Below are 16,007 nucleotides of genomic sequence, written 5' to 3' on the forward strand. Positions count from 1 at the left end.
GCCAAAAAGATTCAGAAAGAATATTAATTGCATTTTCTAATAATTGTTTTTGTTATATTATTGTGACAAGCATTTTTTTTTTTTTGAAATCTTTACTTTTATATTTAAATAATTTTTTTAAAAAAATGCTCGCCAAAACACTGCACTAAGGAAGATGTATTCAAAACTGTTAAATAAGCCACACATGGGTGGCACTGTGGTCTAAACCACAGAGCCTAGGGCTTGCCAATCAGAAGGTTGGTGGTTCGAATCCCCGCCACGGGGTGAGCTCCTGTTGCTCAGTCCCAGCTCCTGCCAACCTAGCAGTTCGAAAGCACGTCAAAGTGCAAGTAGATAAATAGGTACCGCTCCAGCGGGAAGGTAAATGGCGTTTCCGTGTGCTGCTCTGGTTTCGCCAGAAGTGGCTTAGTCATGCTGGCCACATGACCTGGAAAAACTGTCTGCGGACAAACGTTGGCTCCCTTGGCCTCAAAAGCGAAATGAGTGCCACAACCCTAGAGTCGTTTGCGACTGGACTTAACTGTCAGGGGTCCTTTACCTTTTTTAAATCACTATTTACTTATTAAAAATCCACAAAGAAGTACTTAGTATTTAAAATTCACCAGAAAAGAGCTAAGAGGAGCAGAAAATGTAGTACACTCTGGAAAGCTACAACAGTGCTACATAAAATAAATACTGTTTGATTATTCCATAGCAGGTTATAGTAGAGCAAAGGGGAGCATTTCACAAATCATTTAACAGAAGTGGTATCAGAAAGTTCCTTGACGTCACACTCTGCAAACTGGTTACATAAATACAGTTAGATTAAAGCACACATAGTCCCACAGCTGTTAACAGGCCCAAATGAGCTTAAATCCAAAACCTTACTCTTAGAAAAGATATGCCTTCTTACTCTGACATTACTATAAACTTCTAAAGCAACAATCTCAATGCTAAGCACAGGAGCACTAGAAGTTGCATCTGCAAATACAGTACCTAAAGTAGAAGAATATTAGGGAAAGGTTGAAAATAATTACTTTTTATTGTTTAAAATATGGCTCACAATGCATCACACATAATACATTAAAATGACAGTGATTTTGTCCTGCGTGCCTTATTTTAACAAGAAAATCAAAAACATTTGCCTACAATTAAGGATAGCTGTTTACAAAATGTCAGTAATACATCATAAATTACACTATAAGGCCAAGTTAAAATAAAAATAATGAGCCCTGAACTATCTCTGGATTCTGCACAATGACCCAATATAAAGACTGCTTTTGGATTTATGAAAAGGCATAGAAGGTCTATATGTGTGACTGGATTTAGGCCTCTTATTTTTCTTCACTGAAACATACTTTTCTTCCTTGGGAGGAGGCACATGAACTGGTTTCCAAGGGACTGGATTGTAAAAGGCTGGAGCTGGATATGTACTTCCTTCTGGATAGCCTGGAATGTTTAAAGAAGCACAGTGTTTCAATCTAAACTATTGGCAATAACATTGTTTCTTAGGGTGCAATCCTACATACTTACCTATGAACAAAACCCATTGAACAAAGAAAGGCTCGCCTCTGAGTCGACAACACTGCGGGGTTAGTCATTCTAAGTTAAGATTCAGGGATCATTCTATGCTTCATGGGAGGGCAGCCGAGGGGCTGGAAGATGCTGTAGATCCACCTCTCTACAGGCAAAGAGGGAGTTGTGCAGGCAGAGCTTTGCTATGTGCAGGAGTGGAAAGGTCGGCTACTGCTTTACTGAAAGTGGTTCTCCAAGCACAGCAGAACCAGACACAGGGAGAGATGTCAGCATTGTATCAGGGAGACGTTGGAGCTGTCTAAAGTTCCATTGTCTCCTGACACCTCCACCCAAAGTGAGAAAGAACGCTATCTGCAGAGTTGGCTTATTTCTTCTTTCATTAGTGTTACTGAAATGCAAAATAGATATAAATAAATAAGCCATATATCCCCTTCCCCCTGTGGCTTGCAAAAGTTGCCAGCACTTCGGAAGTAGCGATTTCTCTCTCTGCACAGCATCCCCCATCACCAGCTTATGATTGTTCTGCCCAAGAACTCTGCCACTTTAATGAAATTTTACACAAAAGTTTTTTGGGTTTTTTAAATGTACCATCTATCTAAGACTACAAATCCTTCCAGCAGTTATAGTCTGCATAGTTCCTTTCCTACATTCAATGAACCAGGATTTTTTTTCACTTTCAGAGCTTATACTTTATATACAATTTTATAGTTTGTAAAAAATAAGGGATCAGCTGGCCTATATTGTATCCTATTTAACTTTCTTCACCTAAAAGATCAACTGAGATCTCACGATACCTTACAATGGCCTTTAAGGATGTCTTTAACACATCCCTGGGCAATTTACAGGACAATAAATATACAAATATACTTCCACTCTGTAGATCTCAGCAGTATAATGAACAGTGTCTCGGATCCTGATATCCCATGAATTTAAGAAAGTTCATGGAAGGGAACTTTGCTGTCATCACTCCCTGGAGGGTAAGGAAACTTTCCTAAACAGAGTGGCATGAGGCACAGGAGGCTGCCAGTGAGAGCAGGGGGGAGTCACACAAAACTGGATGGAGGCATCACGTGTGAGTAGAGCTTGGTTTGAGCAAGGTGCATTGCCCAATTTTAGGTGACCTCCCTCCCCAAGCGATCTATGTCATGCTCCAACCCTCCAGAGACAATTTCAGGGGCACAGGAAGAGACACAAAACTCCTCTTCTGTCAATTTCCTTCCATTCACCAGTGTGAGAGCACTGAATTTGCTACCCAAAATGCCAATGTTAAAGGTCAGTTTATTTTCATCATTGCTTAATTTTTATCACTGTTTATCAGAGAAGGAGAGCGTGCTGCATGGGCTATACCTAAATTATGGCAGCAGGAATGTGGTGCCTTTGCCATAACAATCCTATTTGTCTGGAAAGAAATGTAAATACATTTCATTGGAGTGGTCAAAACAAAGTCTGGAATATGTTCTCTACTGTGAACAAAACTGGGAAGAATATTTTTAATAAATTACTTAGACAAGTGACAGCAGCTGTCTGCAAGTACTGTAACAATGTCCCAAGACAAAGCATGAAAGAAGTATGCACCACTATCTATAATCAAACCAAAGCAAAACAGCAACTGGTTTTGTGTCTGGTGTGCTGTTTAGTGTTCAAAAGGAACAGCAGCCTCTCCCAGCAAATAGTTTAGGTTAACATTTTTATAAGTGCAACACATTTGGCAAATAACTATGAAAGAAATGTCATTTAAATGACAAGTATGCTTATTTTTTTCTAGAAAAAAAAATAAGGCCAGAAACAACAAATATGCTTTTCTGGCTGTAACAGGATGTGTTTTATTGAAAATAGGATCAAGGGTGGCTAGGCAGGCTGGAGTCATGCACATGGTGTCAGGCCAACTGATTTCAACAGGGCATAAGCCTGCATAACTTGACTCAGGATATCTACCCAAAGACAACTTCTACACTGCACAAAAATTAGATCTGGGCCGATATGAGAGAGGCCAATTTTCTTCATTGGTAAAACCTTCAATAGGCCTAGCATGAGCTGAGGTCCAAACTTATGAATCTGTCTCAAAGGTGGTGGCTACATTTGCCTTGAAAGGTTTGACGATAAGGCCCAATGTTTTAGGTGCAGGCAGAAACCATAATCTTTAGCCCCCTTCAGTCATTACTCATGTGAAGAGAAAAAGTGAGTGCAAAGAAACTATGGAACTGCTTTTTGCTCCCCTCAGCACTGCATGGCTTCTGTCAGATGCTCACAAGTTTAGCTTAAACTTCTGCAGCAAGGAGTCTTCTCTAATTGAGGAGGCTGCCATCAACTCTGGAAGATGTTAATCAGTATAAAGGCAGATTAAACATTTAATAAATATATGAATAGAAGAGCATTCTTGGAAGAATAGGCACTGCAAAGAACAAGAATGTATGTGCCAGTATATTTTACTGAACTCTACTGACCAAAATGAATGCTTTCAAAAGTAGAAGATTTCCAATGATATAATCTTGAGTTATTTGGGGTGTGGAATGGGACCAAATATACACATTCCTTAATGTGGGGCAACATGTACTGTTTGTGGCCTGTCTGTATTCACATCTATGGCTAAGGAGTTCTAGCAGATGAACATTTAAAACAAAATATTCAAAAATAAATAGTAAAAGTATCAGAAAACTACTCCTGCTACACAAGTTATGAAGACTGTATTAGTCTGTCTAGTACAGATACAAACCAGTATCTTTCCCATCTGCAGAGGCACAGCCAGCTGATGCTTGGCGGGGCTTAGTTTTGGAATTTTGCAGCCATTCTTTGAACATCTGCTCTGATTTTTCTTTTTTCTCCTGTAGTTCAGCTTCCCGTTGTTTTTCCTTCTCCTACAAAAGGAAAAGAGCCAAGAATGCCAAAATGTCTTAATACAACTGTCTTCTTCCAAATGTATTACTTCACCACTGTAACCAATTACTCTGGGTACAATCCAATTATAGTTAAGCACCTGTAAGTCCTACTGATTTGAATTTGAAAGATTTAAACTCATGTTCTAATTCCAACACTGACATAAACAAGATTTTAAAGTCTCTCATTTTGGCTGGTTTATACATTTGGTGTTTCAAAAGTTTCATGTATGTTTTCATGATTTACAAAACAAGGCCACCAATGTACTATCAGGACACAGTGTAGTGAAGCATCCTCTCCCTAATTCAAATGTAATCTCAGCAACGAATTCACCAGGTGAACACTATTATTTAAGTTCTACAATTTGTAATATGGAGATGTTACTGACCTACCTTAAAGAAGAGTTTATTTACAGTATTTAGAGGAACCCTATAACAAAGTTCTCAAGGAGGCATAAATCGAGAAAGAAATCAATTTAAAATTCAGTAATAAGATACTAGAAGTATAAATACAGCTTAAAGAAATGAGTTGTAGAGTTAAAACACCTTAATGCCAAAAGAGATTAAAAGGCTTGGGAAAATAAAAAAAGATTTTCACCTGGTGCCAAAATGAGAATAAACCAGGTGCCTGGTGAGCCTCTCTGGGTATAACATCCCACATCTAGGGTGCTACCACCAAGTAGGTTCCCTCTCCCATAGCCACCTGCCACACCTCACTCAGTGGGCGCACTTGGAGAAGGATGTTTGAAGATCTCAGGGTCCAGGTAGGTACATGTGGAAAATGGCAGTCCTTCAGCTAGCCTGGTCCCAAGCTGTGAAGGACCTTAAAGGTCAAAACCAACCCCTTGCATTGCGTCCAGATTACTGACATGATACATGGGTGGAAGGCTGTGAACAATCAAAAAACACTATATGAATTTTGTTATTACTATTGTTATGGAGTAACATGTTTCAGTTGCATCATAATATCAGTCCAACAAGATATGTTGTTGGTTTAAAAATACAACTTTCAGAGAATGGTATATCCGTATATCTGCAAAATCTACAAACTGTTTGGCGCCAGTTGAACAAAAACACAATTCTTTTAGAAATCCTGTGATTCTTATGTAGCTGTGAATAACAGTTATACCATGAAGGGGAGCTAGAAAATGAAGTGTGCATTTAATAAACTTTGATAACACTGCAACGTTCACAAGCTTCATTGTACCCCATCCCTTTTCTGAAACAAAAACGGATTACTCCTCACATTAGCATACATCTTCATCACCCATTAATCGCTCTGAAAGACATCTCGATTACAATATTGCACATGCAGTATGCTATAAATTTCTCTATGATTCCAAGACTAACTTAATCAACAAAGCTATACAAATAAATTCATCAAGTAAGCCAAGCTGCAAAGTAGAGGATAAGAAAAATCCTCAAAACGGGAACTCATTCCAGATGAGAACTATGTGTGGGTTACACCTCTAAGAGCAACCAAAACCAGATCGGCATCTCTTCAAATGAAAAAATGGGATAAAAGTTACCTTCTCTTCCTTCTTCTTCTGACCTTCTTCCATTTTCTTTTTCTTTAGCCATTCCTGATACATCTCTCGCGACTTTTCCTTTGATTGTGCTCTCTCAAGTTCTTTGGCTGCTTTTTCTGCCATCTCTTTGCTGAGCTTAAGTTCCCTTTCCCGTTTTTCCTGTAGATAATAATAAAAAACATTTAGGAGAGAGCAGTAATAACAACTCCTACAAAAAGTTTAGACTAGAACCCTTTCCCCTCATATCCTTGTTCTCTATTTGCAGATTTTTTTTCTTGTACGCCAAGTGGTAAAACCCAGATAAAGGTAATTCACTGGTCCAGATAGGTAGGTGCCTTCTGTCATTCTTCTTGCAGCATTCAGCTCAAATGTGAATAGCTCCTGGTATCTGGAAACACTGTGCTTTCCCATTGTACTGACACTACTGATTCACATGAATGTTGCACAGGTGGTATGAACGTCTTGATATGATTACTCAAGTTGGTGGTTTCTTTGCGTGTGTGTTGTTGTTGTTTGTGTTGTTTTTTTACAGTGAAAGAGATATGACCAGTTTGTAGGTGGTTAGCCAGATGAAGAGATGAGTTACCTGCAGCTAGGCCAAGCATGGACAACTACAGATAACTCCATGCAGCAACCTCTGGACACTATAAACAAAAGGACCAGTTAAATAACGGAAAGCTCTAGCTGCCTTTGACAATCTTCAATAAAAGTGTAAGTATTTTTTTTATGCTGTGAGTTTTTATGTTCCCTGTAAATTAATAAACTGGTTTGTGAAATAAGCATTTGCCAATGTACTTGTGCTTCATGAAAGAGACCGCCTAGATTGCTTGGCTTCACCTTTTCTTGGAAAAGCGCCTTATGCCCAGATTAGCCAAGGGGAACCCAGAACACAGGCTGGAACATAAAAGGGTGTGCCAGGCCCTAAATCAAGTTCTTCCCACTGCTCAGGCTTGTTTCAGATTGATTGGCATGGAGACCCTGGTTCAATTCTGCCTATTTATTTCTATGATTAATATCATATTAAATGTTGTTTAAAGTTTTATTTGTTCCACAATTTATTAGTTAAGAGAAAAATATGACTTGCATAGACAGCCCATTACCTCAGTGAGTTTTTGGTCCTGATAAAAAGAACTAGAAAGCTACATATTTGTCATGTCTACACTTCAAAATACATATGTGTTTTCAGTCTGCTTCTTCTCAGAAAAAATGCTTTGATCTTGTCTTCATTAGTGATACGATCTATTTTTTTTAAATTACTGATGAGTTTATATACCCTTTAATGCCATTGACAATCACAGAGTTCTGTCAAATTAATTTATTCTAAAAATACCAGTTATCCTTAGGATGAAAGACTTCAGTTCCCACTACTCCACCCAAGAACATTATTAGAGATAATACAAACAAATGAAGCTTGCAGGCATACCCCTTTTCAACTTTATTTCAATCAAAAACTTAAAAGGAATAGGGGGATAATGCAATACCTTTACAATACCTTCTGCCCTTTACAAACATTGATTACTGCAAACAGTGGCACTTGCAAACAGCAGCAATGCATACATATACCAGGCTAGTTTGTTATTATTGTATGTATTTTTATATTGTAAACACCCTGTGATCCTTGAAGGGTGGTATAGAAATTTAATAAATAAGGAAAAGAAAAAAAGATCAGATTAATAAAACAGTAATGATTCCACTGACTTACACATTACTGTTTTAAAGAATTTCAACACTGCACTAAGAACGCTTTCATTTATTTTCCTGTGCCTACTAGTTTCCTTTATACAAAACATAAAGAAGAGTAAGTTTGGTGTAGTGGCTGGAGTGTTGGGACTTCAACTGCTAAGTCACAGGTTCAGCCTTGAACCTCCCCAAGATACATTGAGTCAATAGCTGTCAACCTAGCCAATTGATGCACAAGCAATGCTGGAAAGGGATGACACCATGTACACTACTCCGAGTTCTCAGAGAGGTGGTTATATTATAAATGATGAAAGTAGTCTGGGCCAAGATATTCAAGGGTGAGCAGACCGCATTAAGATTCTTCTCTTAAGAAAAACCTTTACAAAACTTACCCCACCCTCTAATGTGATTTGAAGCAATGCATAAACCAAATACCTTTGTCATTATCCCTTTTCTATAATCCTGCTAACCATTTTGCTTGGCATTTATTCAGATGCCATTCTATGTCATGAGGAAATTCTAATTCATTCAACTGTCCTTCCCTGTTTGAACATGCACTGTACACCTCATCTGCTAGTATCAGCTTCTCCAACTTGACAATAATTAAATCAGGGCTTGAAGTGTTTATACTACTATGGTTTAAACAGATGTCACTGTTCTATGATACTAGTAAGTACATGTAAGAACATATGAAGAGTCTGTGGGGAAAAATATCTAGTGCAGTATCCTGTTCTCACAGTGGCCAACCAGATGCCCATGGGAAGCCCACAAGCAGGACCAGAACACAAGAGCAACCTCCCCTCCTGTGGTTTCCAACAACTGGTATGCCGATCTGCTGGGATCTGCTGTAGCATGGTCCAATCACATGCCACTAGTGAATCATTGTAAAGGAGTACCACATGCAACCCTGAAGGAGCAGTGGTTACTTCCCACATCACTGTCAACCTCCTCTGTGAGCTGGTGACAGCAGCTTAGGAAGCAATAAAATTGGTGCACCTATTCATAAGGTGCTTCTTTACAAACATTTCTGTACTTGTGCTGCTGTAGGTATTATTACTGATTTATTATTTAAATGTATATCCCACATTTCCACACAATGCTGCCTGAAATGGCTAGCCACCAAGATAAAATACAACATGCAAAGAGTATATTAACCTAAGCTCATCTACTTTCAAACTGAACTAACTTTTTACCCTGGACTTTACCCTGTAAGAGTTAACATTTTTCACTTGGTCAGTCTAATTGATTCTAGTCTCAAACTACCACACTTTGATTCAAAGGGCAAGCCTATAATTTATTTAAATAATGTTGTGCCAAAACCTTTTTGTTCTTGCATATGGTGAGGAAGTGGTGGACTGAAAGGACAAACGTTCCTTTAGCTCTGCATATCTATAGAATAAAGTATGCACTAAAATAAGGTTTGTGACCTGGTGACTATCTACTATTAGCATACATATTCTCAAAACCAGTATGCTTTTAATCTGTTTTGAATATCTACAGTAAGACTACTCTGAATCTCAACCAGACACAATACCAGTCTAATATAACTTTTCATTATTCAAAAGGAGGTATGGAGTAGAACTGACAAACTGGTTTTAAGCAGACTCACCTGATGTGAACCACCTGGATCAATAAGCAGACTGGATTTGGAGTCCACTTTGGAATCAACATTCCTACAGGTTCCACAACAAGATGTGTTTGAGGGTTGCTTCCGAGTCTATTTTCATTTTTAATGGTAATTCCAGCCACCTGAATAGCATCTGGAACATGAGCATCCTCTCCTGCTGTTGTGCATTGCAAATAGCAAAACTGGGAGTCATCAGAATTTATGACATGCCATCACTCTCAGGGAGACTGTATAAATAATGGTTTCCCTACATGGAATTACCTTTAAAATTGAAAACAGACTCAGAGGTAGCCCCTGGACCACCCTATGAGTAGTTTTGTTTTCCGTATAGAAACAGGATGGAGTAGACTTAAGTCTGCTTCCATGCTGAAAGTGGACAGAATGGAATAGGACTGATGTGCCTACTGATATTAAAAATAGCTAGAAGAATACTAAGGCTACAGTCCTCAACCCAGTCTTGGGAATTAGCGTCATTTAATGGAACTTTCTTTTGAATAGACATTTGTAGGATTGCTCAGATACTCCTCCATTTAATAAACTCGTATTAATTACTGCCACTGACATTATAGGTGTCAAGCTTTAAGCACAGACCCCTGGAGACTAAGTATGCAATTCATTCCTGTTGAACTATGAAAAAAATGTGGAAAAAAATATCTGTATTAGCATGAAATCCAACAGTGTTTATGATAGCTTGGTAATTTATGTTATTCCTAGACCAGGCCAAGTACACATAAAAAGGAAATAACTGGCTATGTGAAAAATGTAAGACATTATTTAAGAAAAAGGCCATGAAATTCTTCACCCTTTTCACCTCTTCATTTTTTTTCTGGACCCATTCTTTGTGCTTCTCTTCAGCCAGCTTTTTTTTTATTTCGCGTTCCTGTTTTTCCCTCCTTTTCTCCTTTTCCTGATTCACCTCCTATAAGAACAACAACAAAACATTACTACTACTACTACTATTTTTATTATTTCACCCATCTGACTGGTTTGCCTCAGCCACTCTGGGCAGCTTCCAATAAATTAAAATATCAAGCACAGTAAAACATCAAACAGCCCTTCTCCATACAGGGCTGCCTTCAGGTGTCTTTTAAAAGTCAGAGAGTTTTTTATTTCCTTGACATCTGATGGGAGGGCATTCCACAGGGGGAACGATGGGGCTGGAGACACTTCTTCATGTATAAAGGGCTGAAGTTGTCTTTAACATCAGTATCTCTGGTGAGGGACATGTGGTGCTTTTTCTGAGTAGTTTGTCCATCATTGGTCCTCATCCACCCCACCCCGCAATGAGTTCTCAGCTGTTGCTCCTAGAAGCTGTCAGCATGTGACAGTGGCAACACCCAGTGAATGGCTTCAGTTAGCAATATATGAAGCAATATAAATCATCCAAATCTGTTTTTCTGAAATAATACGGGAAATGTACATTTTGGTGCCTGGCAATCTGCTGTCAAATGTAAATTATATTAAGTATTCACCTTCATAGCTCGTTCTTGTAGTCGAGCACGTAACTCTTTCTCTTTGGAAAGGAACCACTCTTCCCATGGCGAGAGATTTTCTTCCACAATTGGCCGATTTCTCCTTTTTGTATCTTTAAAATGGTCTGCACTGTGAAGTGACAGGTATAAAATTAGACAGTGTTTTATGGGAATGCCATTTACTAGCTAATGGTATCAAAGATGTCTTATTATGTACATCTTCCTCTTTTGTACAGTATGGTTGGAAGCAATTCCTAAAACTGACAAACTACTTATAAAATTCATTGAAGTACAAGGACCAAAGTATAATATTTAAGATACTTTTATAATGTCCTTCAATAAAAATGTCTGAAAGTTTATATTTAAAAACACAAAAACAGTTAACCTACAAAGTATTCCAGCAGTGGAAAAACAGTAGAATTAAAAGGTACCAAGTAAAAAACATCTGAAGGACTATGGTTTTGACTAGAAGATTTAGAAAAATAAAAGGACTTTGGCCTCATGCTGAAACAACAAAGAAGTAGGCACTAGGTGAGCTTCTTTGAAGAGACCACTAGATTATGGACCCACTACAAAGAAGGCCATCTCCTGATAGCCATCACTATGCCTCAGACAGCTGGACACTGACATAATACCATCTACTGAAGATCTTAAAGCACAAGTAAACAGTCCACATGGACATGGAAACAATATAGTTTTCAATCAGTCTGATCCTGATCCTAAGTTGTGAAGAGCTTCAAAAGTCAAGACCAGTACCAAAAACTGGGCCCAGATATGGACCAGTAAACAATACAACCTGATTAATACTTGCCTACAAGTATCATAACACAAAGTCTCAGTTAAGAATGTAAATACCACATTCCGAACTTGTACTAACTACAGTTTCCAAACCATTATCAAAGGCAGCACCATCTAGAGTGTACAGTTTAACTATTTTAACAACTGTATTATTCTTAGTTAAAAGCATGTTTATGATGCACAACAGCAAAGCTCTCTAAATGACATACAATAATATTAAAGTACAAAATAAAACCATAAAACCAAAGTAAAATACAGTATGGAAATGCAACTGGTCTCTTGACTTTTATATTAAAGGCCACAATTAGAGGCTGGGGAGGAGCAAAATGGGAAGGGGGAAAGAAAGACACTGATTAATCCTCTCTGCTGTGTTTCTGTTTAAAATCCTCTCCCCAAGGGGAGAAAAGCAGCTGGAGAACAACTTGAGCAGTAAGAAGGGAAATATATTCCTCTGTTGAAACTTGTAATCACAGAGCCTCATTTCACTTATACAAAGAGACTGAAATTGACTTGCATAGTTGTTAAGATGTAGCTTGAACCTAAGAAGCTATTTGACACTGGTAGGCAGTGGCGTAGCGTGGGTTGTCAGCACCCGGGGCAAGGCAAGTAATTTGCGCCCCCTAATCCGTGGATTTTAGCACTCGAGTCTCTTCCGCGCGCGCCCCCCAGATGTTGCGCCCGGTGCGGCCGGGCCCCCCTGCACCCCCCATGCTACGCCACTGCTGGTAGGCACAGTGAGGAAAGCCTATCAAAAGCAGCACAGAAAAATGCATTTCAGGACTGCAACCTGTTCACTAAACCAGATAATTAACCATTAAGGCCTGGGGATAGGTGGGAATCAGATATCATTAAATAATTACATTTATGGTATAATCTCATATATAAAGACTTTCAATTTATGAATATAGTTCTTAAATAACTAAATTCAGTTTTATGTGACAAGCTACACACACATACAATACTCAGGATTATCTGAGCTATAACGTACTAACTGGGGGCTTTGTGACATAGCAAGGTGGGCTATGTCTACATAATGTAGCATTGCTTGGCAAGGTTTCGACATCAAAATGTTACTGAAAGTCACTGGGCTCTTTTTGAAATAGCCAGTGTATTCATATTCCTGTTTTCTAAAAGAGTCACAATTTATGAATTTATTTTTCAAATCGAATATATTTAATCATTAGTCAACTAGACAAACTACTTAATGAGGTCTACAAATCAGCAACATATTGTATTACCCATTTAACATACACTGTACACTGAACTAATATTTCAGAAGTATGAGAAAGTATGTTCAAGATCAAAGCTATTCTGTGACGAAGATCAAAGCTATTACCTTTGATATAAACATGCCATAGAAAATACAATACTCTCACTAATGCCCGGACAAAGATTCATTTTGACAGACTTTCTAATACCAATATACTAGAAGAGTTAAATAAATATTTACTATTTTAGCTTAGTTTTTAAATAGAAAAAAATGAGGCACTGGTGTCTCATAGCATTTTTAAATTTTCAAAGATCTTAGTCCATCTTTCCCTGAGATTACTTCTGAGCAAATGTGCTTAGGGGTATGTTGTTAATATGTAATGGATCTTAGACCAGGAACACTCAAATATCTTTAGCAATATTTCCTACAGGGTTTTTTGGAGGGAGGATAAGAGAAAGAATTACTAAATATTACTATTTGCAGGTAACATACTAGCTGGGTGTTTTAATCTGGTTTTATCTTATTGCTGATTTTAATCATTCTTTGAATATTTTAAATACTTTTTTTTACTGATACTTTTACTGTTTTTGTCAACTCAAGTTTCATTACAATCAAGTGGTATATAAATGTTGGGAAATAAATTAAAATAAGATGGCAGGTTCACTATTTCTTCATGCCAGCCTTGAATGGAGGTCTTGTTGCTTTCTATTATTTTAATACCCAGGCTTTCTGTGGCTTAATAAGAGCCCAAAGAGGAATACAGTGGTACCTTGGGTTACATACGCTTCAGGTTACATACATTTCAGGTTACAGACTCCGCTAACCCATAAATAGTATCTCGGAGTAAGAACTTTGCTTCAGGATGAGAAAAGAAATCCAAATCTATTTCTACTCACACATGCTTTCTCACAGCCCACATCTGTTTCAGGCTGCTTTCCTTATATGAATAACAACAAGGGAGGTCTGCACTAACACTAAAAGAACAATTTCAAGCACAACTATCATATACATAATGCATTTTTATGTAGAATGTAGTATGCAACATCTATGTAAATCCACAGTGATCAGTTTTTTGACCAGTATGCTATAAGCCAAGGCAAAGCATAATATAATACTAGTCTAAAATGAATTAAGGTACACAGAAGGCCCCAGTGCCTTGTCTGATTTTGCCTGTAGTCTATTGACTACCCAGACAGGAAGGTGACACCTGGCTACATCATAGCTCCACAGATCCTCCAGCTCCTGTTGTGCCACAAATCCCTAGTTGTGCAACCCATGTGTCAAGTCTGCCAACCACAATCCGGGGGAATTATGCATGCAGAACACTTTTCATGTCGGTATGATATAGTTCGAAAGGTGTTGCTATTCCAGTGGGCTCAAGGCAGAGATATTTTTTAAAGGCTTGTATTGCTTTATTGCACAGTACTGTAGTTTTATGTGATATTGCAACGTATTATACTGTAGTATCTCAGTTTCACTGCTGCACAGATTGCATTTGCTGTTTAGTAAACACGCAGGGACGGTCTTCGGTATTAGGTAATAAGTACAGCAGACCCGTGACTTACTTGGGGGTTATGTTTTGACAATAGTGCATAACGCCAAAATCAATATAGTGAAAACACATTGGGTGCAATAGCAGGTGGAACTGCCAAATTTTCCCCAGGCAGCCACCCCCTTTCTAATTTTTTCCTCAAGTGCCTACAGCTGAAAGTGCACAAGCGAAATGTGTGTAAATTGCAGGTCTACTAAACATAATGAGCAACAAAAATAATCCTTGAGCAGGGCCTAAGAGCTGCAGCACGGGTGATCGACACGTTACCTATGCTGTTTAATCCTTTGAGGGATGCCTGATCCCCTGCTAGCTGATGTTGCCTCTTCCTCCTGCCCCGTTCGGTGGAAACTTCCGTGGAAACTCGGAGAGATCAGGGAGAAAGAGGAAGACTTGCCGGCCCCCTCGTCGTCGGAGCTAGCAGGGGAGGGTGGGGTGGAATAGGCTGCCCCCCGCCTGCTACTTGGGGGCACGGAGGTGGGCATGGCGCTGACACGGACCTGCTAGGAAGGAACGTGAGAATGAGCGGCGGGCATTTCTCAAAGACCGCCTTCCGCACCTGAGGGAGCTCCGGACTCAACCTCTTTGTTCTCACCTCCTCAGCTCCCCAGGGACCAACTACTAGGCCTTGCTCGGCCCGCCCTCCACCCCTCCGAGGCCTTTGGCCGCACCTCCCTCCCCCAAGGCGCCGCCGCTGCCGCCGCCGCGCTCCCTCCCCAACCGCCCCGAGGACAGCGACGCCGGGAGAGCCGCCGTTCTACCTGAGGCCGCCGCTTTGAAACTCGCAGCGCCTGCTCTGCTCCCAGCGGTCCCCGCGGCGCGGCCCACTCCGCCAACCACTACGCGCAACGGGCGCCATGGCAACGGCGACGCCGGCGGCCCGCTTGCCCGCCTTGAGGGTCTCTTTCACCGCTCTCTTGTCCTCAGAAAGAGAGGGGAGTCGGGCCCGGCTACTCCTCCCGCGTCTACTCTCCTCTTTTCGCTTTCCCGAAATTAGTAAAACAAAACGAAACACTAAAACGGCCTCCCTTCCACAGCCCCGCCCCACGTCGCTTGGTTGAATTACCTCAACAATGCCCGCCGCCTCCGTCACTATGGTTTGTTCCTTCAGAAACGCCCCCGCCCTCAGCCACGCGCGGGCCTGGAGTTGGCGAAGGCCCGGCCTCGGCCCGAGCAGCTCTTTTTAGTAGGAGGAGAGCTGAGGGCTCAGAATATGCGGAACCATAAGGAGCGCGTGTCGGGCTGCCTCTTGTCCCAGTGGAGAAGCCACCAGCAGCGCAATAAAACGACTAAGCTTATTTACGTAGAAGCTAAACAAGCTATAGCTTAGGCTCCCACTCTCTTGGGGGCCCTCTAAAAAAAAATAAAGGAAAAAACCAAACTCTGTACATTTCCAAAATGTAAGATAAAAAAAGAATAAAACCTACATACAGCAACAGTGTTTTGTGTTGTGTAGGCTCCTATTTGTTATCTGCAAATGACTTTAGATACCTATTAGGTCCATAAATTACCATATAGTATATATTGCTGACAAAGGACAGCTGGACATATAAAGGGCCCCATTACCTTCAGTAGCTTAGGGCCTCATCAAACCTAAATTAAGAGAGATGGAAATCTGCATATGCTGAGCCAAGATACCCATCCATAAAAAACAGGTGCATTTATTTTTTTAAAAAACCATTCAGTGGAAAATACCAGTGAGGAATAAAACCGAGTAACGCTGGATTTTTAAATAGATCTTTCTCAAAGCTTGG

At 39.8% G+C, this 16,007-nt stretch overlaps 1 protein-coding gene across 8 annotated transcripts in view; it reads right to left on the bottom strand.

Annotated features, from left to right (window-relative positions):
* The window catches only part of CCDC34 (coiled-coil domain containing 34), a 19,944-nt gene extending 4,451 nt beyond the window's left edge, over positions 1 to 15,493 (bottom strand). For 2 of the 8 annotated variants that reach the window (XR_003706738.2, XM_028729401.2), the window contains exons 1-6: positions 14,524 to 14,918; positions 10,697 to 10,826; positions 10,027 to 10,143; positions 5,918 to 6,076; positions 4,229 to 4,370; positions 1,338 to 1,428 (exon numbers count right to left, since the gene is read on the bottom strand). Coding sequence is in view for 7 of the 8 variants with exons in the window: in XM_028729401.2 (XP_028585234.2) it covers positions 1,338 to 1,428; positions 4,229 to 4,370; positions 5,918 to 6,076; positions 10,027 to 10,143; positions 10,697 to 10,826; positions 14,524 to 14,738 (854 nt within the window). In the remaining variant the exon portion in view is untranslated. The other 6 variants (XM_028729371.2, XM_028729379.2, XM_028729362.2 and 3 more) reach the window with 6 other exon arrangements.
* Positions 15,494 to 16,007: the final 514 nt, after the last annotated feature.

This window comes from Podarcis muralis, chromosome 1 (assembly GCF_964188315.1).
Source record: "Podarcis muralis chromosome 1, rPodMur119.hap1.1, whole genome shotgun sequence".
Lineage (NCBI taxonomy): Eukaryota > Metazoa > Chordata > Lepidosauria > Squamata > Lacertidae > Podarcis > Podarcis muralis.